The following is a 15,746-nucleotide window of genomic DNA, read 5'->3' on the forward strand; positions in this document are numbered from 1 at the left end:
CAAAAATAGGAATACACATTTCCTTGAGCACAGTGAATTTACAAGCCAAAAAATGAAGAGAACCTAATGCATTTTCTAGCTAAATTACTTACTAACTCTATAGGAGTTGGAGAGCTCCTTGATCTGTTCCCGGCAAAGGTATCACACAGAAAGACAGAAGCCTTTCCCCGCCCCCCGCCCTCCAGATTTGAAAGTATCTTATCCCCTCATTGGTCATTTTGGGTCAGGTGTCAGCAAGGTTACCTTAGCTTCTTAACCTTTTAGAGGTGAAAGGATGTTGCCTCTGGCCAGGAGGGATTTTATAGCACTGTATACAGAAAGTTGGTTACCCTTCCCTTTATATTTATGACACTCCCCGGTTGGGGAACCCCTCCCTGGCTCCAGAACTATGCCCAGCGTCCCAGTATTCAAGATTTGTGTGTCCTGTCCTTGATCCTTCTCCATCAGTGAAGAATATCAACACTGCCTGTGCTGTCTGGGGGAGGTGCATCTCTCTGCAAAGTGCAGTATCTGTTGCTCCTTCCCACCCAGAACTCAACAAGCGCAGGAGCTTCACCTGATAGAGAAGACTATGAGGCACCTTTCCAATCTGGGCCAGGGAGACCCCCTGAACATTGGCCTCAACTACCTAGCAGCACCTGTCCAAGCACGTGCCTTGGTGCACAGCCTTCAACATGTAAATCCAAGGATTCTTCTTCCAGGGTTCCCCATGACAGTAAAGGGCACTATCATCGATGCAAAAACATATCCCCATTGAGGACTGTCTATAAGAAACGAGCTTCCTCCCCAGCCAGTCCAGGTCAGGTGAGACCTCACAAATGAAACCTAATGAACTTGCTCTATGAAGACCCCCAGATCAGAGGGCAAAATGCATAAAAAGTTCTGTTGATCACTTCAGTACCAAAATGCAAAGATAGACATTCACCGGTTCCATCTACGAGTGCTGGTCCAGCCCCATTGTTGGTAACGCTTCATCCATCTAAAGACCGTCCAGTTGCTGCATATGCACTGGATCTACGGGAGCTCCTCGGACACCAGGGCATACAAAGACTTGTATAACACCAGAGGATACATGCCCTTACTTTGTGGGAGGAGTCTACATCAGTATCCCAGGAATCATTTCACCTCCAACCATCCAGCAGGACTACCCTGGTACCGATGGCACCGCCACTACCTATGGAGCAGTTCTCTGATTCAGAGGAATCAGAGAAGATGGCCCCATTGGTATCTCTGTAGAGACAGTTGAGCCCCAATAGGCAGTCGAGAAGTTACACCCACCATTCCACTCGATACAACCCCCCTCGCCCTGGGACTGCTGTTACCAATTTCCTTAGGGTCCCTGACAACCGATTGACCCCTCTTTCTGGCCTTCTTGGTGTTTGTGGGATACACATGGCAGGCTTCCAGGCCCCTCTCAAGAGTCATATCGCTCCTCTCCCTCTTGCCAGCTGGTTCGTCCATGTACGAGGAGGAAGAGGTGGAACAAGAGTGGCAGGTACCAACATTCCGTTGGTTGTCTCTTCATCAACTCCAGATGAAGTGGTTGCTCTTTCTTCGCCTTCTCTGCTGAATGACCCTTGCCAATAGCAGGAGCTGTTACAAAGAATGTCCAGTGATCTACAGATTCTATCAGAGGAGGCCCAGAACTTTCAACATTGGCTCCTGGACATCATACAGTCGCAGGGACTGAGTAAGGTGGCCATACCCATCAGCTAGAGTGGTATGGAACGGAACACTACATCATCCTGTTCCTTTTACACTGAAAAGGGCCGAGAGATGGTATTTTGTTCCTGCTAACTACCAAGTGTTATTACAAAATACTATGTTAAAACCTATTCCAGGCATCCAAACTTCACAAACTAGCTTCCCACAGAAGATAGGGCCCAATTTCAGTCTCTATTCAATGAGGGGAAGCTGGTGGCAAAGGTAGCCCTCCAGTCTGCAGTGCATGCGGCTGACACAGCTTCCAGAAGTTTGGCCACTCTTCTAGTTATAAGGAGGGATTCCTGGCTGCAATCATGAGGATTTCTTAGGGAGGTCCAGGACGTCCCTTCTGACAAATTGAATCTCTTCAGTGAGAAAATGGATGAGTCCCTGAACTCACTAAAAGATTTGAGATCAATTCTGCATTCCCTGCGGATTTATACCCCAACCTCCAGAAGGAAACATCAGAGGCAACCCTATAGAATGAGGCCTCCGCCACCTCATGCACATTGTTACCAGCGCACAGCTGAACCACCATGACGACACCAGAAGATTTAGAGACCTCGCTTCTCAGCCCCTTCTACTGCCACAGCCTCTAATCACTCTCAGCCAGGGGCCACTTTTGATGTATTGGTCAAGACCCACGTACCACCACTGATGCCAATCACCATGTCCCCTGTCATCTTTGGGGGCCGTCTCACGCTCTTCGCCCACAACTGGAACAAGATCACTGTGGACAGTTGAGTTCTGGAGATTATCCATAGAGTCTGCAGAAATGCCATAGAGTTTCTTTCCTTCCCACCTCTCACATCCCCTTCCTGGTCCCCCTTCGGGGATCATTCTCACAAGGTGATTCTTCAGTGGGAAGCAGCTTCCCTCACTGAGGAGCAATAGAGCACATTCCGTCTCATTACCATTAGAGAAGGTTTTATTCTCCGTTTTTCTTAATTCCCAAAAAAGACAGCGGGTGGAGACCCATCCTGGACCTTCAACAACTCAACATCTTTATTTGAAAGTGGAAGTTCCGGACAATGAGGTTGGCATCTATAATCCCCTCCCTTCAGGAAGGGTTATGGTTCATGGCTCTCGATGTGAAGTTTCCATATGGATATTCAGCCATCACACAGGAGGTTCCTGCATTTTATGGTAGGCCAGGAGCACTTCCATTTTTTGAGTCCTCCCCTTTGGGCTGGCTATGGCACCAAGAGTATTTACAAAGGTTTTCCTTGTAGTGGTAACCCAGATGAGATGCCAAGAATATACAGTATTTCCATACCTGAACGATTGGCTCCTGGTCTGATCTTGTCATGACGTCAAGTCATCATCAAGGTGTTTCATACAACTCTGAATCATAGAATCTCAGGGCTGGAAGGGACCTCAGGAGGTCATCTAGTCTAACCCCCCGCTCAAAGCAGGACCAATCCCCAGTTTTTACCCCAGATCCCTAACTGGCCCCCTCAAGGATTGAATTCACAACCCTGGGTTTAGCAGGCCAATGTTCAAACCACTGAGCTATCTTCCCCTCCCCCCAAAAGTTTATAATGTAGCTAGACAAAGGTGGGGAGAAATATATGATACATAGAATCTCAGGGTTGGAAGGGACCTCAGGAGGTCATCTAGTCAACCCCCTGTTTAAAGCAGGACCAATCCCCAATTTTTGCCCCCGATCCCTAAATGGCCCCCTCAAGGATTGAACTCACAACCCTGGGTTTAGCAGGCCAATGGTCAAACCACTGCGCTATCCCTCCCACTTAAGTGTGTGCATAAATGAAGAAAAGTATGTTCTGTTGCCCACAAGTTCAATAAACTTTATAGGGGCAAGATTGGACTTGGATTTCGCAAGATTGTTCCTCCTCTCAGAAAGGTTTCATGCACTGAGCACCCTGATTTCACATAACCTGCAATCCGTGCACAAGTGCCTCTCACTGTTGGGCCTCGTGGCTGCATGTACCTACATGACTCCTTTCACCAGACTCCATGTACAGTGCCTTCCGGCTCAGCTCTACTCAATTTGTCAACCAAGCAAGAAACACATCAACTCCTGGTCGTTCTTACCAGAGTTGTCATCTGACTTGGTGGTTGAACACGGAAAAGGTCATGGTGGGAGTTCCCTTCAGCCCTCCAACTCCCAGGGCCACCATTGTAATGGTTGCCTCTTTTCTGGGGTGGGCTGCTCATCTGAATAACCACACTGTTCAGGGTACTGGGATGCCACTAGAGGCCAGACTACGTACAAACTTACTGAAACTGAGGACGTGCAAGGCCTTTCTTCTGCATATACACTCACTCCATATTCAGATAATGTTGGACAATATCACCACTATATAAACAAACAGGGAGGAGTAAGATCTCATCCCCTCGGCCAGTAAGCCATCAGACTTTGGAAATGATGTGTCAGGAACTGTATCACAAAACAGGCCATGTGCCTTCCTGGAATTCACAACTCCCTTGGCAGACAAATGAAGCAGAAGTTTCTTGATAGACCATGAGTAGGAGATTCAGAACACAGTTCTGAGCAAGATATTTACACAGTGGGTAACTCTGCTATTCAACCTCTTCGCATCCCAAACAAACAGAAAGCTCCCCCTATATTGCTCCAGGGGAGCCATGGGTTGAGATTCCCAAAGCAATGCTCTGCTGATGTCTTGGAGAAACGGCCTCTGATATGCCTTTCCTCCCAGTTCCCTGCTTCCACAGGTCATAGGGAAGATAAGTCTCGACAGAGCCAACATCATTCTCCTATCACCTCATTGGCCCAGACAGTTCTGGTTCATGGAAGTTCTAACAATCTGTCTGTTCTCAGATCTCCTAACCCACAACAGGTGGAAGACCAAGGATCCCAATCCGGGCACACTGCATTTCATGGCCTTGTTTTTGGATGGGCATCAGAAATAGAATGCTCATGTTCAGCTCCCATTGAGGTGCTCCTTTCAGCCTGTGCACAACTGCACTAACATTCTCCAGATATTTTAACCATTCCAGTTGTTCTAGACTATCTCCTATCCCTGAAGACTTCAGGTCTTTCTGTTAGTTTGCTACAAGTACACCTAGCAGCGATATTAGTCCCTTCCTCCCTCTGGTGGAAGGATGATCTCTCTTTACTAACCCAGCTACAGTACAAATCATGAAAGCCCTGATCAGGATCTTCAGATTAGTGGTTAGACCTACCCCTCAATCTGATTCTAACTTTGCCCTGTCCAAGCTCACTAGTACGCCTTTCAAACCCAAGGTTATTTTTACCAGCTTAGGTTAAAACTTCCCCAAGGTACAAACTATTTTACCTTTTCCCCTTGGACTTTATTGCTGCCACCACCAAGCGTCTAACAAATATATAACAGGGAAAGAGCCCGCTTGGAAATGTCTTCCCCCCCAAAAAATCCTCCCAAACCCTACACCCCCTTTCCTGGGGAAGGCTTGATAAAAATCCTCACCAATTGACATAGGTGAACACAGACCCAAACCCTTGGATCTTAAGAACAAGGAAAAAGCAATCAGGTTCTTAAAAGAAGAATTTTAATTGAAGAAAAAGTAAAAGAATCATCTCTGTAAAATCAGGATGGTAAATACCTTACAGGGTAATCAGATTCAAATCATAGAGAATCCCTCGAGGCAAAACCTTAAGTTACAAAAAGACACAAAAACAGGAATATACATTCCATTCAGCACAACTTATTTTATCAGCCATTTAAACAAAACAGAATCTGTAACGCCTATCTAGCTAGATTACTTACTAAGTTCTGAGACTCCATTCCTTTTCTGTTCCTGGCAAAAGCATCACACAGACAGAGAGAACCTTTGTTTCTCCCTCCCCCCGTCCAGCTTTGAAAGTATCTTGTCTCCTCATTGGTCATTTTGGTGAGGTGCCAGCAAGGTTATCCTAGCTTCTTCACCCTTTACAGGTGAAAGGGTTTTTTCCTCTGGCCAGGAGGGATTTAAAGGTGTTTACCCTTCCCTTTATATTTATGACAGCCCATCTGTCCATGAAGGTGGCATACTTAGTAGCTATCACGTCAGCTAGGTGGGTTGGCGAGCTTGGACACTTCATGGTGGAACTTCCTTATACAGTGTTTCACAAAGAAAAGGTTTCTCTTAGACTGCACCCAAAGTTTCTCCCCAAGATTGTTTCTGAGTTCCACATTAATCAAACGATACTTACCTGTATTTTTCCCAAAACCCCATGCTTCCTCTGAAGACAGGAAGCTTCAGTCTTTCAATGTACAGTGTGCCCTGGTGTTCTGCCTGCAAAGAACCAAACCTATTAGGAAATCACCTCAACTCTTTTATCACCATAGCACAGCAGTCCCATGGGCAAGCCAGTTTCCTCCCAGAGAATTTGTAAGTGGGTCTCGGGATGCATCTTAGGGTGCTACAAGATAGTAAATATTCCTCCCCCTGGAGGGGGGAGCACAGGATACCTCCGTGGTATCCCTATCAGACATTCTGCTGCAGGACATCTGCAGAACAGCCACCTGGATTTCAATCCACATGTTTGCCGACACACTATGATCTACTCCATGCCTTGGCTACAGATGCAGTGGCGGGATTGGCAGTATTGCAAGCATCTTTGCTACAAGCCTCCTCACACCCATCTCCAGTCTAAACACTGCTTGCCAATCATCTGTGTGTGGAATACACATAGGGACCATCACTCGAAGAAGTAGTGGAAGTTACTTACTGTAACTAGAAGTTCTTTGAGATGTGTGGTCCCTATCTGTGTTCTACACCCACCCTCCATCCACTCTGCTGAGGGTCCTGTTGGATCTGTGCTAAGAAGAGGAATTGGAGAAGTGTTGACCTGCACTACCTATTATACCCTTGCTAGGGTGCACGAGAGAAGAGCTACTGCGCATGTGCGGGCCAACGGACACTGCTTTGAAGAATTTCCAGACTCAGGCGTATGGCATGAAGCATACACGTGTGGAATACAGATAGGGACCAAGCATCTTGAAGAACTTCCAGCTACAGTAAGTAATCTCCACTTTCAAGGGCTTGATAGTCAAATACTAGTCTCCCTTTTTGCATCCCCTACAAGCAGACGCAAAGAAGGTGATTTAGATGCCTAAGTACCTGATTTGCAGGTGCAATCAAGTACTTATTTGTTTACATGACCCGAGTTGTATCCCGCAAAGAACTGCAGGTGCAAAATTGTGGGCTCAGAAATGGAGGGTCAGTATAGGTGACGTCAATAATTTGTCCCTAAGAGTGAGGATTTATTGGCATCTGAGTCAGCAGGACAGGAGTTCTGACAAATCAGAGGTTGTGGCTCTGACATGCTCACATTATTAGAGAAAGAGAGAAAAAGGTGATCCCAGAATGTAGGGGTACTCTGTGCTTCACTGAATTTCAGTAGGAGGTTTCAAAATAGTATTTCCACAAAGAGTACAGAGACACATAGAGCAGGCCCCTCAATCCATTTATGAAAGTGTTTGCCGTTCTTCTTCCAAGGCAGGTTAAATGGTAATAAATATTTTGCCAAGAAAGTTAATCTGTATCCAGTGCATTTTAATACATTGTGTGAGAAATTTAGATCTGTTGTCTCTTGCCAAATCCTTTTAGTAAATGGAAACTATTCACAAACAATAGTGATTTATACCTAAGCATTTATAGGTTTCAGAGTAGCAGCCGTGTTAGTCTGTATTTGCAAAAAGAAAAGGAGTACTTGTGGCACCTTAGAGACTAACCAATTTATTTGAGCATAAGCTTTCGTGAGCTACAGCTCACTTCATCGGATGCATGTAGTGTACCCAGTAGTGATTTATTTCTAAGAAGTCCTGGTCTGCTAGTTAAATTACAGGATTAGGAGCCAGGCTCTGTTCCTGGCTCTATAAATGACAGTGTGTGTGAACGTGGGCAAGTTGCTTAACCTCTTGTTGACTCAGTTTCCTTCCCTGTGAAGCAATGATGACAATAATACCCACATCACAGCAATGCTGTGAAGCTTAGTTCGTTGATGATTTTAAAGTGCTCTAAATTACTCTAATAGTGCTTTAAGAGTGCAAAGCACTACACTCCTCTTGTGTGGGTGGTAATATCTAAATATTTTGTTTCTCAGCTTTTATTGCTGCACTTTACATTGATAAGGATTTGGAGTATGTTCACACTTTCATGAACGTGTGCTTTTTTCCACGATTAAAGGTAAGGTCAGTTTGCTTCATGTTTTCATATATCATTGCAATTTGACCTGTTACTGCAAACTCTCAATCTATCTTTGTGGATTTATTATAGGAATTCATTTTAAATCAGGATTGGAATGACCCTAAATCCCAGCTTCAGCAATGCTGCCTGACTCTCAGGACGGAAGGAAAAGAGCCAGACATTCCTCTGTACAAGTAAGGACCCCTGTATCACTTATACAAACTAATCATCAGTCTTTGTTTTACCCAGTACAAGATGTGATCAGACTCTGAACATCTTTCTTATATCTTGTCTTTATTTTAACACTCCATTTGATCATGACTAGGTTTAAAATTGTTCTGTCTGTTTAAAGAAATAATTCAGTATGCTTCCAAACCAAAGATATTAAAAACAGTCTTGTTTTGTTTGAGAGTAAGAAATTGTTGAGCCAACGTTTTGAGCTCTGTATGTTCTAATCACTGCAGAGCTGAATTAATTAGAACTTTGCCTTTTCATTACATAAAGCCCTAGTGAATTTTTTTTTCTGGGCTTACAGGGAGTTTTTAAATGAGTTCTTCCTTAAAAGATGAAAATTTTAAAAATGAAAGGAATATTCAGAATGCTCAAGTACAATGAGTGAGGTGAGGAAGATTGTTATTTGGATGTTCCCGTTGACTGTAAGTCAAGAACCTGAGCTCTGTTCCCAGCAGTACCATGAACTTTGTATGATCCTTGTGCCTCAGTTTCCCCAGCTGTAAAATAGGGATTATACCTACCTCATAGAGATGATATTTAATGTTATGTATTTGTAAAGCACTTTCACATCCACACAAGTACTACACTGATGGTGCAATGTAAGTAGCTGAAAAAAGGAGGAAAGAAAATGCTATCAAAGTGCCAGCCTTTTATTACCAGTATTTATTATATCCAAAATGTGTATAGAATTAAAACCCAGGCATATTTCTCACATTTACTGAAGTAAAGTTTCATATGAAGTGCAGTGAGTTGCAGTGAAAGTTGGCGTACTTCAGAAATATGATTGCAAAGTGATACTTTGCAGATCTGATTTCCCAAGTCTTTATCTGTGAGCTTACTCCTTATCTTAAGGGAGATAGATAAAAAATAAATGAATTTCTGTTTCTTGTGAAACCCACTGAGTATAAGTACATTATGTTTGTGCTGGGTTTTTTTATGATGATAAACTGATTTTGATAGTACAGCTCAGAGTCAGTGTACATATGCTGTTATCTTCCTATTACCTTGTTTAATTTTCTTGCCATGGAGTTATTTGTTTCACTGCATTTGCAGCCAGTAGTTTTGCTTTTAAAATCTAGGGTGTATTTTGTTTGTATGTATGTTTGGTGTTACACAGTTCATTAGATGCAGAATAGTTTAGTTAGATATTTCAAAAATTGATATGAAGTTTTGCTGCTCTTTCTGTTGAGAAACAAGGTAGCGGACAGAACTTATTCTGGCAGTGGGGAGAGCTGGGGCAGAGGAAAGAGATAAAAGGAAAAGCAAATTCATTGTGTGTCTAGGGAATTATGTCTTTCTCCTTGAGACGGTTGCTAATGCATAGCACAGATTCTCACTCCAATGGAAAGGTGGTCTGATAAGTGACAGAAACTGTAACTTTTCTGATGGAACAATGTGTTTATTCTGTGAATTTTTCATGTAGAGGAGCAGCATATCAAATATCAACACTCCTTTAAACCTTGGTAACTCTTTACAGTTTATGGGCCAAAATTTCAGTGCACATGGGCTGACTTGTCTGATTAAAAGTGGGTGTCCAATTGTACAGCTATATTTGTGCATGCAATTAAAAATGGATCCACAGAGTTGCAGCAATTGGATGAGCATGTAAGCATTTTTGACTACAGGTCATGCATTTACATTTTTAATTGGGCTTATGTGTAAGCCAGGATTGTTAAATAAAGCTAGTTTTACACAAAGACAAATTTTACGTACATACTTCGCGTATGTACGTAAAATTCACAGTTTTGACATCTTTTGGTTGAAGTAACATATACATCCAGCAGTCTAGCCTCTGACTTTGTGCCTTGTGCTAATCTTGCTAAATGGTTTGAAAACTTGGTGATTATATATGCCACTGATAGGTTATTGTTTCATACTTTATGTTTGAACAAAAATTATGTCTGTCTTATCTCAGGACCCTGCAGACAGTGGGACCTTCTCATGCCAGAACATATACAGTCGCTGTTTATTTCAAAGGGGAAAGAATAGGATGTGGTAAAGGTCCAAGGTACAGTGGAAATGTATGAAATGGTTTTAAAAAGCGAATTTGATTGTGAAAGTCTCTGAAATGACAGCACAGGAGACTAATATTTGCTGATTAGTCACAGAAAAGATAAAGCAACATGAGCAACAGCTGTGCAGCCTTCCCCACAGTACTTTGCGTCTGTGCTTCAACCTTACTTTAATGGGACCATATCCTAGTGGCTGGAGGTAGTCCAGTCTCAATGTCCATTTGGTCCTTAGCCTCTCTGCTGAGGCTCCCAACAAGCAGATGTGTTTAGTGACATTTATACACTGAAACCACCAAATAGCTTCCAGATGGCAGTGACTTTTGGTCACTGCTGACCATGGACAAATTTAAATTGGCAATTTAGGATCAGAGTCTTTCCCCATTTTTACAGATCACTGCCAGCAATCCAGCTCTCATTATTTTTTTGCATAGAAAAAAAAAGTTACACATTTTTATAATGGTCTTAAACCTCTAAGATTATTAGAACAGGACCGTAAGTACATAATTTTCACTTTGTAGTATAGAGTCGAAATGTCATTTGATTTTTGCTGCTCACTCTTCTATCTTTATTCATTTTTCTTAATTAAAACAATTGCTTCAATAATTAATTACAAAACAATGTTCGAACAACCTTATTGATCTAATTTTTTTTTTAATATTCCATAGGAATTATGGCACTATTATGTGTACATTTGCGGAAAACTTGATTTATCCATTATGTTATGGGACTGACTGACCAAATGATTATTTGAAGAGTGGATCACTACAGAGTAATCTGAACCCCAGATTCTGGGAAACTGTAGTTTACCCAGTAAAGCATAAACTTTTACCATGTTTTTGTTTGGTTTTCACAGTATTCAACAAGCAGAAATGGGAGCTGCTATGGATGCGCTTGAAAAATGTAAGAGGTTTTCTTGGGAAATGGGAAAACTATTGTAATTTACTCAACTGGGTTTTCATGGGGGGCAAGGTGCATGTTTTATGGGGGAGAAAAATGGGCCAGAGAATGTACGCAAAGTGCTATCCGCTTCTGAACTTTAGGTTTGCTTATTAATAGTTTCCATAAAACTTTGTTAAAAGTCAAGTAGTACATATGACACACACAGGCGTTTTCAAAGGGAAGTTTTCAGTAAGTCACAGATACAGCAGTTGTCCCTTATTGTACTTAGTTTCTTAACCACTCGCAGGTTCCCCTGCTTTAATGTGGAACAGAAGCTTGCTCTGTGGTACAGGGTGAATGTACCCTACATATTTTACAATCATTTGCTAATAAGGTTGTCTACTGTGGTTAGTGGCATCCGTCTTCTAAAATGTTTTTTGATAATGTGGACAAGATAGGTCAATTCTAGGACAATGCTATGGAACAGTGTTAAAAGCCTAGATCCTCAGCTGTAGTGTAAGTTTTTGCAGCTCCACTGAAGTCAATGGAGCTAAAACAATTTATAGCAACTAAGGATCTTCCCCTGTGGTCTTGAACCAGGGGTCACCCAATGAAATTAATAGGCACCAGGTTTAAAATAAACATAAGGAAGTACTTCTTCACACAATGTACAGTTAACCTGTGGAACTCTTTGTCAGTAGATGGTGTGAAGGCCAAAAGTATAAGTGGGTTCAAAAAAGAATTAGATAAGTTAATCAAGGATAGATCCATCTATGACTATTAGCCACGATGGTCAGGGATGCAGCCCCATGTTCTGTCTGCCAGAAGCTGGCACTGGATGAGGTGGGATGAATCACAGGGCAATTATCGAGTTCCATTTATTCCCTCTGAAACATCTGATATTGGCCACTGTCAGAAGACAGATACTGGGCTGGATGGACCTTTGGTCTGATCTACTATGGCCATTAAGTTTTTATGTTTTTCTGTCTGTCATCTCCAGGTGTTGCCCACAACCCACCATCATCACCTCAGACTAGTCTGGATTGAGCTTAAACCAGATACCACTCAAACATGCACTGATATATTTCTAAATAAATATTTATATTTAATCTAGAAAGATTACATTTTTAATCAATAAAAGTCCGTAAACGTTGATTTCACCATACATACACTAACCAACGCAAAAATATTTTCATTAATGATCATCAATATTTATAGATAGGCAAAAGTAAGAAAAATGGTGCCTGAGAATCTTAGAGTCAAAATCCAGTGATTTAGACTTTTGAATTAGGCTTGTCACAAATGGACCGACAAATGAATAGGAAAAACAGGTCTGATTGTGTATTTTGACGTGATGTTGACAGTTTGCATTTTAATGATTTTGCTGTAACGTTTTAAATCTCAGCATCTACTGTCATTAACTAATTGTCTGACCCCCTCATAATTTCCCGCACATGTGAAAATTTAAATGTATAAAAAAATTTTAAAATGCTTGAATATAACATTGATATTAACCATTGATACTATAAGAAAATTAAAATTGAATTCTGCTATTTATATTTGTAGAATTGTAGAAAGCTAAATTGTTGCTTTTTGAGAATGGCTTTTAATGCAGTTAGAAATGGAGAAATAGTCTGAAATAAATAGGATGAAATTCAGTAAAGGACAAATGCAAACACATACAAAATAGGAAATGACTGCCTGGAAAGCAGTACTGTGGAAAGGGATCTGGAGGTCATAGTGGATCACAATTTAAATATGAGTAAACAGTGTAACACTTGCAAAAAAGCAAACATCATATTAGCAGGAGTGTTGTAAGCGAGACATGAGAAGTAATTCTTCTGTTGCACTCTGTGCTGATAAGGCCTCAACAGGAGTAATGGGTGCATATTTCAGGAAAGATGTGAACAAATTGGAGAAAGTCCAGAGAAGAGCAACAAAAATGATTAAAGATCTAGAAAACATGACCTCTGAGGAAAGACTGATGAAACTGGGTTTGTCTGGAGAAGAGAAGACTGAGAGGGGACATGATAACAGTTTTCAAGTACATAAAGGGTTGTTACAAGGAGGAGGGAGAAAAGTATTTCTCCTTAACCTCTGAAGATAGAACAAGAACCAATGGGCTTAAATTGCAGCAAGTGCAGTTTAAATTGGACATTAGGAAAAACTTCCTAACTGTCAGGATGGTTAAACACTGGAATAAATTGCCTAGGGAGATTGTGGAATCTCCATCATTGGAGATTTTTTAAAAGCAGGTTAGACAAATACCTGTCAGAGATGGTCTAGATAATACTTAGTCCTGTCTCGAGTACAGGGGACTGGACTAGGAAACCTCTTGAGGTCCCTTCCAGTTCTATGATTCTAGGTTTGTTATCTTAGAACTTGGCTATCATTTTCCTACTCAGAATGCTGCCTGGCTATCAAGCATGCTTTTGCATTTTCTAAAATAAAAACAGTAATAATGTGAACATCTGTACAACACTCAGAACAGTTGCTCTTACTTTCTCAGATATTTTAGTTGCTCTCATTCCACAGAGTGTTGATGTATTATTCTCACTTCACTTTTTCAATATTAGCTACCTGTTGCCAGGGGAACAAAATGTAAAACCCAAGTATTACTTGGACATGTTACTATGTCAGCATTTTATAATCTCTATTTCTGAGAATAGGCCAGGCTCCGTAGCAAGGGAAACAAATGTTGAAATTATCTTTGAAAGTAAGGTGGTCTGATCATGCTGGACTTCCAGTTTTGTACTGAGCGTTACAAATGAAGGAGGCAAAATGTTAACAGCATGACTTTTTCTCCTCCATCTTATAAAAGAAAAATAAATAAATAAAAATTGAAGCATTCTCTGTGCTATCAGCTGCCCTCTATTAATGTAAAATATTTTTCCCTGTGTCAGATAACTTTCCCCAGATGGCCCATCAGAAACGGTTCATTGAACGGAAATACAGACAAGAGTTGAAAGAAATGAGGTGGGAAAGAGAGCATCAAGAGAGAGAGCCAGAGGAGACCGAAGAAGTAAGGAAATAAAAGGAGGGCACGGAAACAGTGGCATATTTACTTACTTAATAACTCAGTGGCCTATGGTGACATAACCTAGTTTCATGCAGATGACAAATGAAGCATGCCTGCTGACAGCAAATACATCTGTTAAAAAAAATAGTTTCTTTTATTCTGTTTTAGCTGCAAAGTCTTGGGGACTTTTCCTAAGATTTTTTTTTACAAAAAGCCCTTTTAGCTTTTATGAAAAGTTGTGGAGGTGTGCTTTTGTTTGTTTGTTTTTAATTTTGTCTTGTATGAAACAATAAAGTGTTAATTTCAGAATCTCTCCTTTCCCTTGCAAGAAAAAAAAATAATGGTTTAATTAGCATCTCCTGTATTTGAATGTTTCTGTGCCAAAAGACCTGCAGACACTGTCATACTGACCTAGTGCTGAAGAGGAAAAAGAAGTTATTGTGGCCCTGGTTCAGTAGAAGACTTAAACTGGTGCTTAACTTTAAGTGTGTACATACAGTTAAACTCATAGATACTAAGGTCAGAAGGGACCATTGTGATCATCTAGTCCGACCTCCTGCACAACACAGGCCACAGAATCTCACCTACCCACTCCTGCTGAATTGGGACCTTAATAAGTTTTTGGTCCATCTTAAGTACAGTAAATTTATAGCAACTTTATCACAGGAATATTCCTTATTTACTCCTCAGAGAATTCTGTGCCAAAAAATTAAAAATTCTACGCACAATATTTTAAGATTCTGCATATTTTATTTGTCAAAATAACACAATATAATCATACCAGTTTCAATTATTTTGGTAATTTATTTCAAAATACCTGTTGGCAACTATGTCTGTAACAATACAGATGACAAAAAAGATTCAGGAAATATTTTTTGACAAATAGATTCCTTAGTAGGCATATTAATGCAGAAATCTGAGTAATAATTCATTTAAACTACAATACAGAACCATATTTTCCACACCCCTAAGAAGCCGTGCAAAGGCTTCCGGGAGTCAGGGGTAATGGAGTAACTGAGGGAGAGGGAAGTAATTACTGGGAAGTCGCCTTTATGCGAACTTGGAGGATTCTTGAGTATGGGTTGAAAAAGTGTGGAACAGGCTTTTTGGGGCAGGGAGGGATTGTTAGAGATCTTCCCCCATGCAGACCCTGGCTGACCCCTAGCCTCTCCCATTCAGTCAGGCACATCTGCCCCTGTCCCCATATGTCCCTCCACCCCCACTCAGACACCCACTTTCCCCCATCACCATTTGGCCCTAGACCCCCTCCCTCCATCCCCGTATGTCTCTGTACCCCCACTCAGCTACCCCCCTTTTTCCCTGTGGCCCTGTGCCTCCATTCCCATTCAGCCTCTGCCCCAGTCTGTCCTTATGAACCCCTGTCTGTGACCTCCCAGCAGCCCCATGTGCGCCACGCTGTCTAACCATATCTTCTGTCTCCTGACCTGGCCTGACAGGCGCTGTGAAGAAGGCACTGCAGGCTCTTTCTCTTCCCTGTCGTAGCTTGGGCTGGCCGGGAGTGGCTGCTCTGATCTAGTGCCACAGAGCCCTGGTGGACAAAAGGTGGAACAGCGGCAACTTTTAGACAAGTTATTTTCTGCGGGAAAAAATATGTGTGGCACATGAATTATGCGCATGCGCAGTGGTGCAGAATTCCCCTAGGAGCAATTATTCAGATTGTTGTTTGAAATAATGGACCCAGGAATCTTCAAACATTTAGCGGGTATTATACCTGCATGTGAAAGGTTGTGGGGGTTGCTTTT

At 41.8% G+C, this 15,746-nt stretch overlaps 1 protein-coding gene across 6 annotated transcripts in view; it reads left to right on the forward strand.

The window, feature by feature from the left end:
- DROSHA (drosha ribonuclease III) overlaps positions 1-14,292 on the forward strand; it is a 99,183-nt gene extending 84,891 nt beyond the window's left edge. For 4 of the 6 annotated variants that reach the window (XM_073332259.1, XM_073332260.1, XM_073332261.1 and 1 more), the window contains 5 exons: positions 7,757-7,839; positions 7,930-8,033; positions 9,989-10,081; positions 10,939-10,985; positions 13,868-14,292. In XM_073332259.1, the coding sequence (XP_073188360.1) occupies positions 7,757-7,839; positions 7,930-8,033; positions 9,989-10,081; positions 10,939-10,985; positions 13,868-13,998 (458 nt within the window). In that variant the 3' untranslated portion in view covers positions 13,999-14,292. Of the gene's footprint in view, positions 1-6,526; positions 6,669-7,756; positions 7,840-7,929; positions 8,034-9,988; positions 10,082-10,938; positions 10,986-13,867 lie in introns of those variants that run through there. The other 2 variants (XM_073332262.1, XM_073332264.1) reach the window with 2 other exon arrangements.
- Positions 14,293-15,746: the final 1,454 nt, after the last annotated feature.

Source organism: Lepidochelys kempii, chromosome 2, assembly GCF_965140265.1.
Source record: "Lepidochelys kempii isolate rLepKem1 chromosome 2, rLepKem1.hap2, whole genome shotgun sequence".
Classification (NCBI taxonomy): Eukaryota; Metazoa; Chordata; order Testudines; family Cheloniidae; genus Lepidochelys; species Lepidochelys kempii.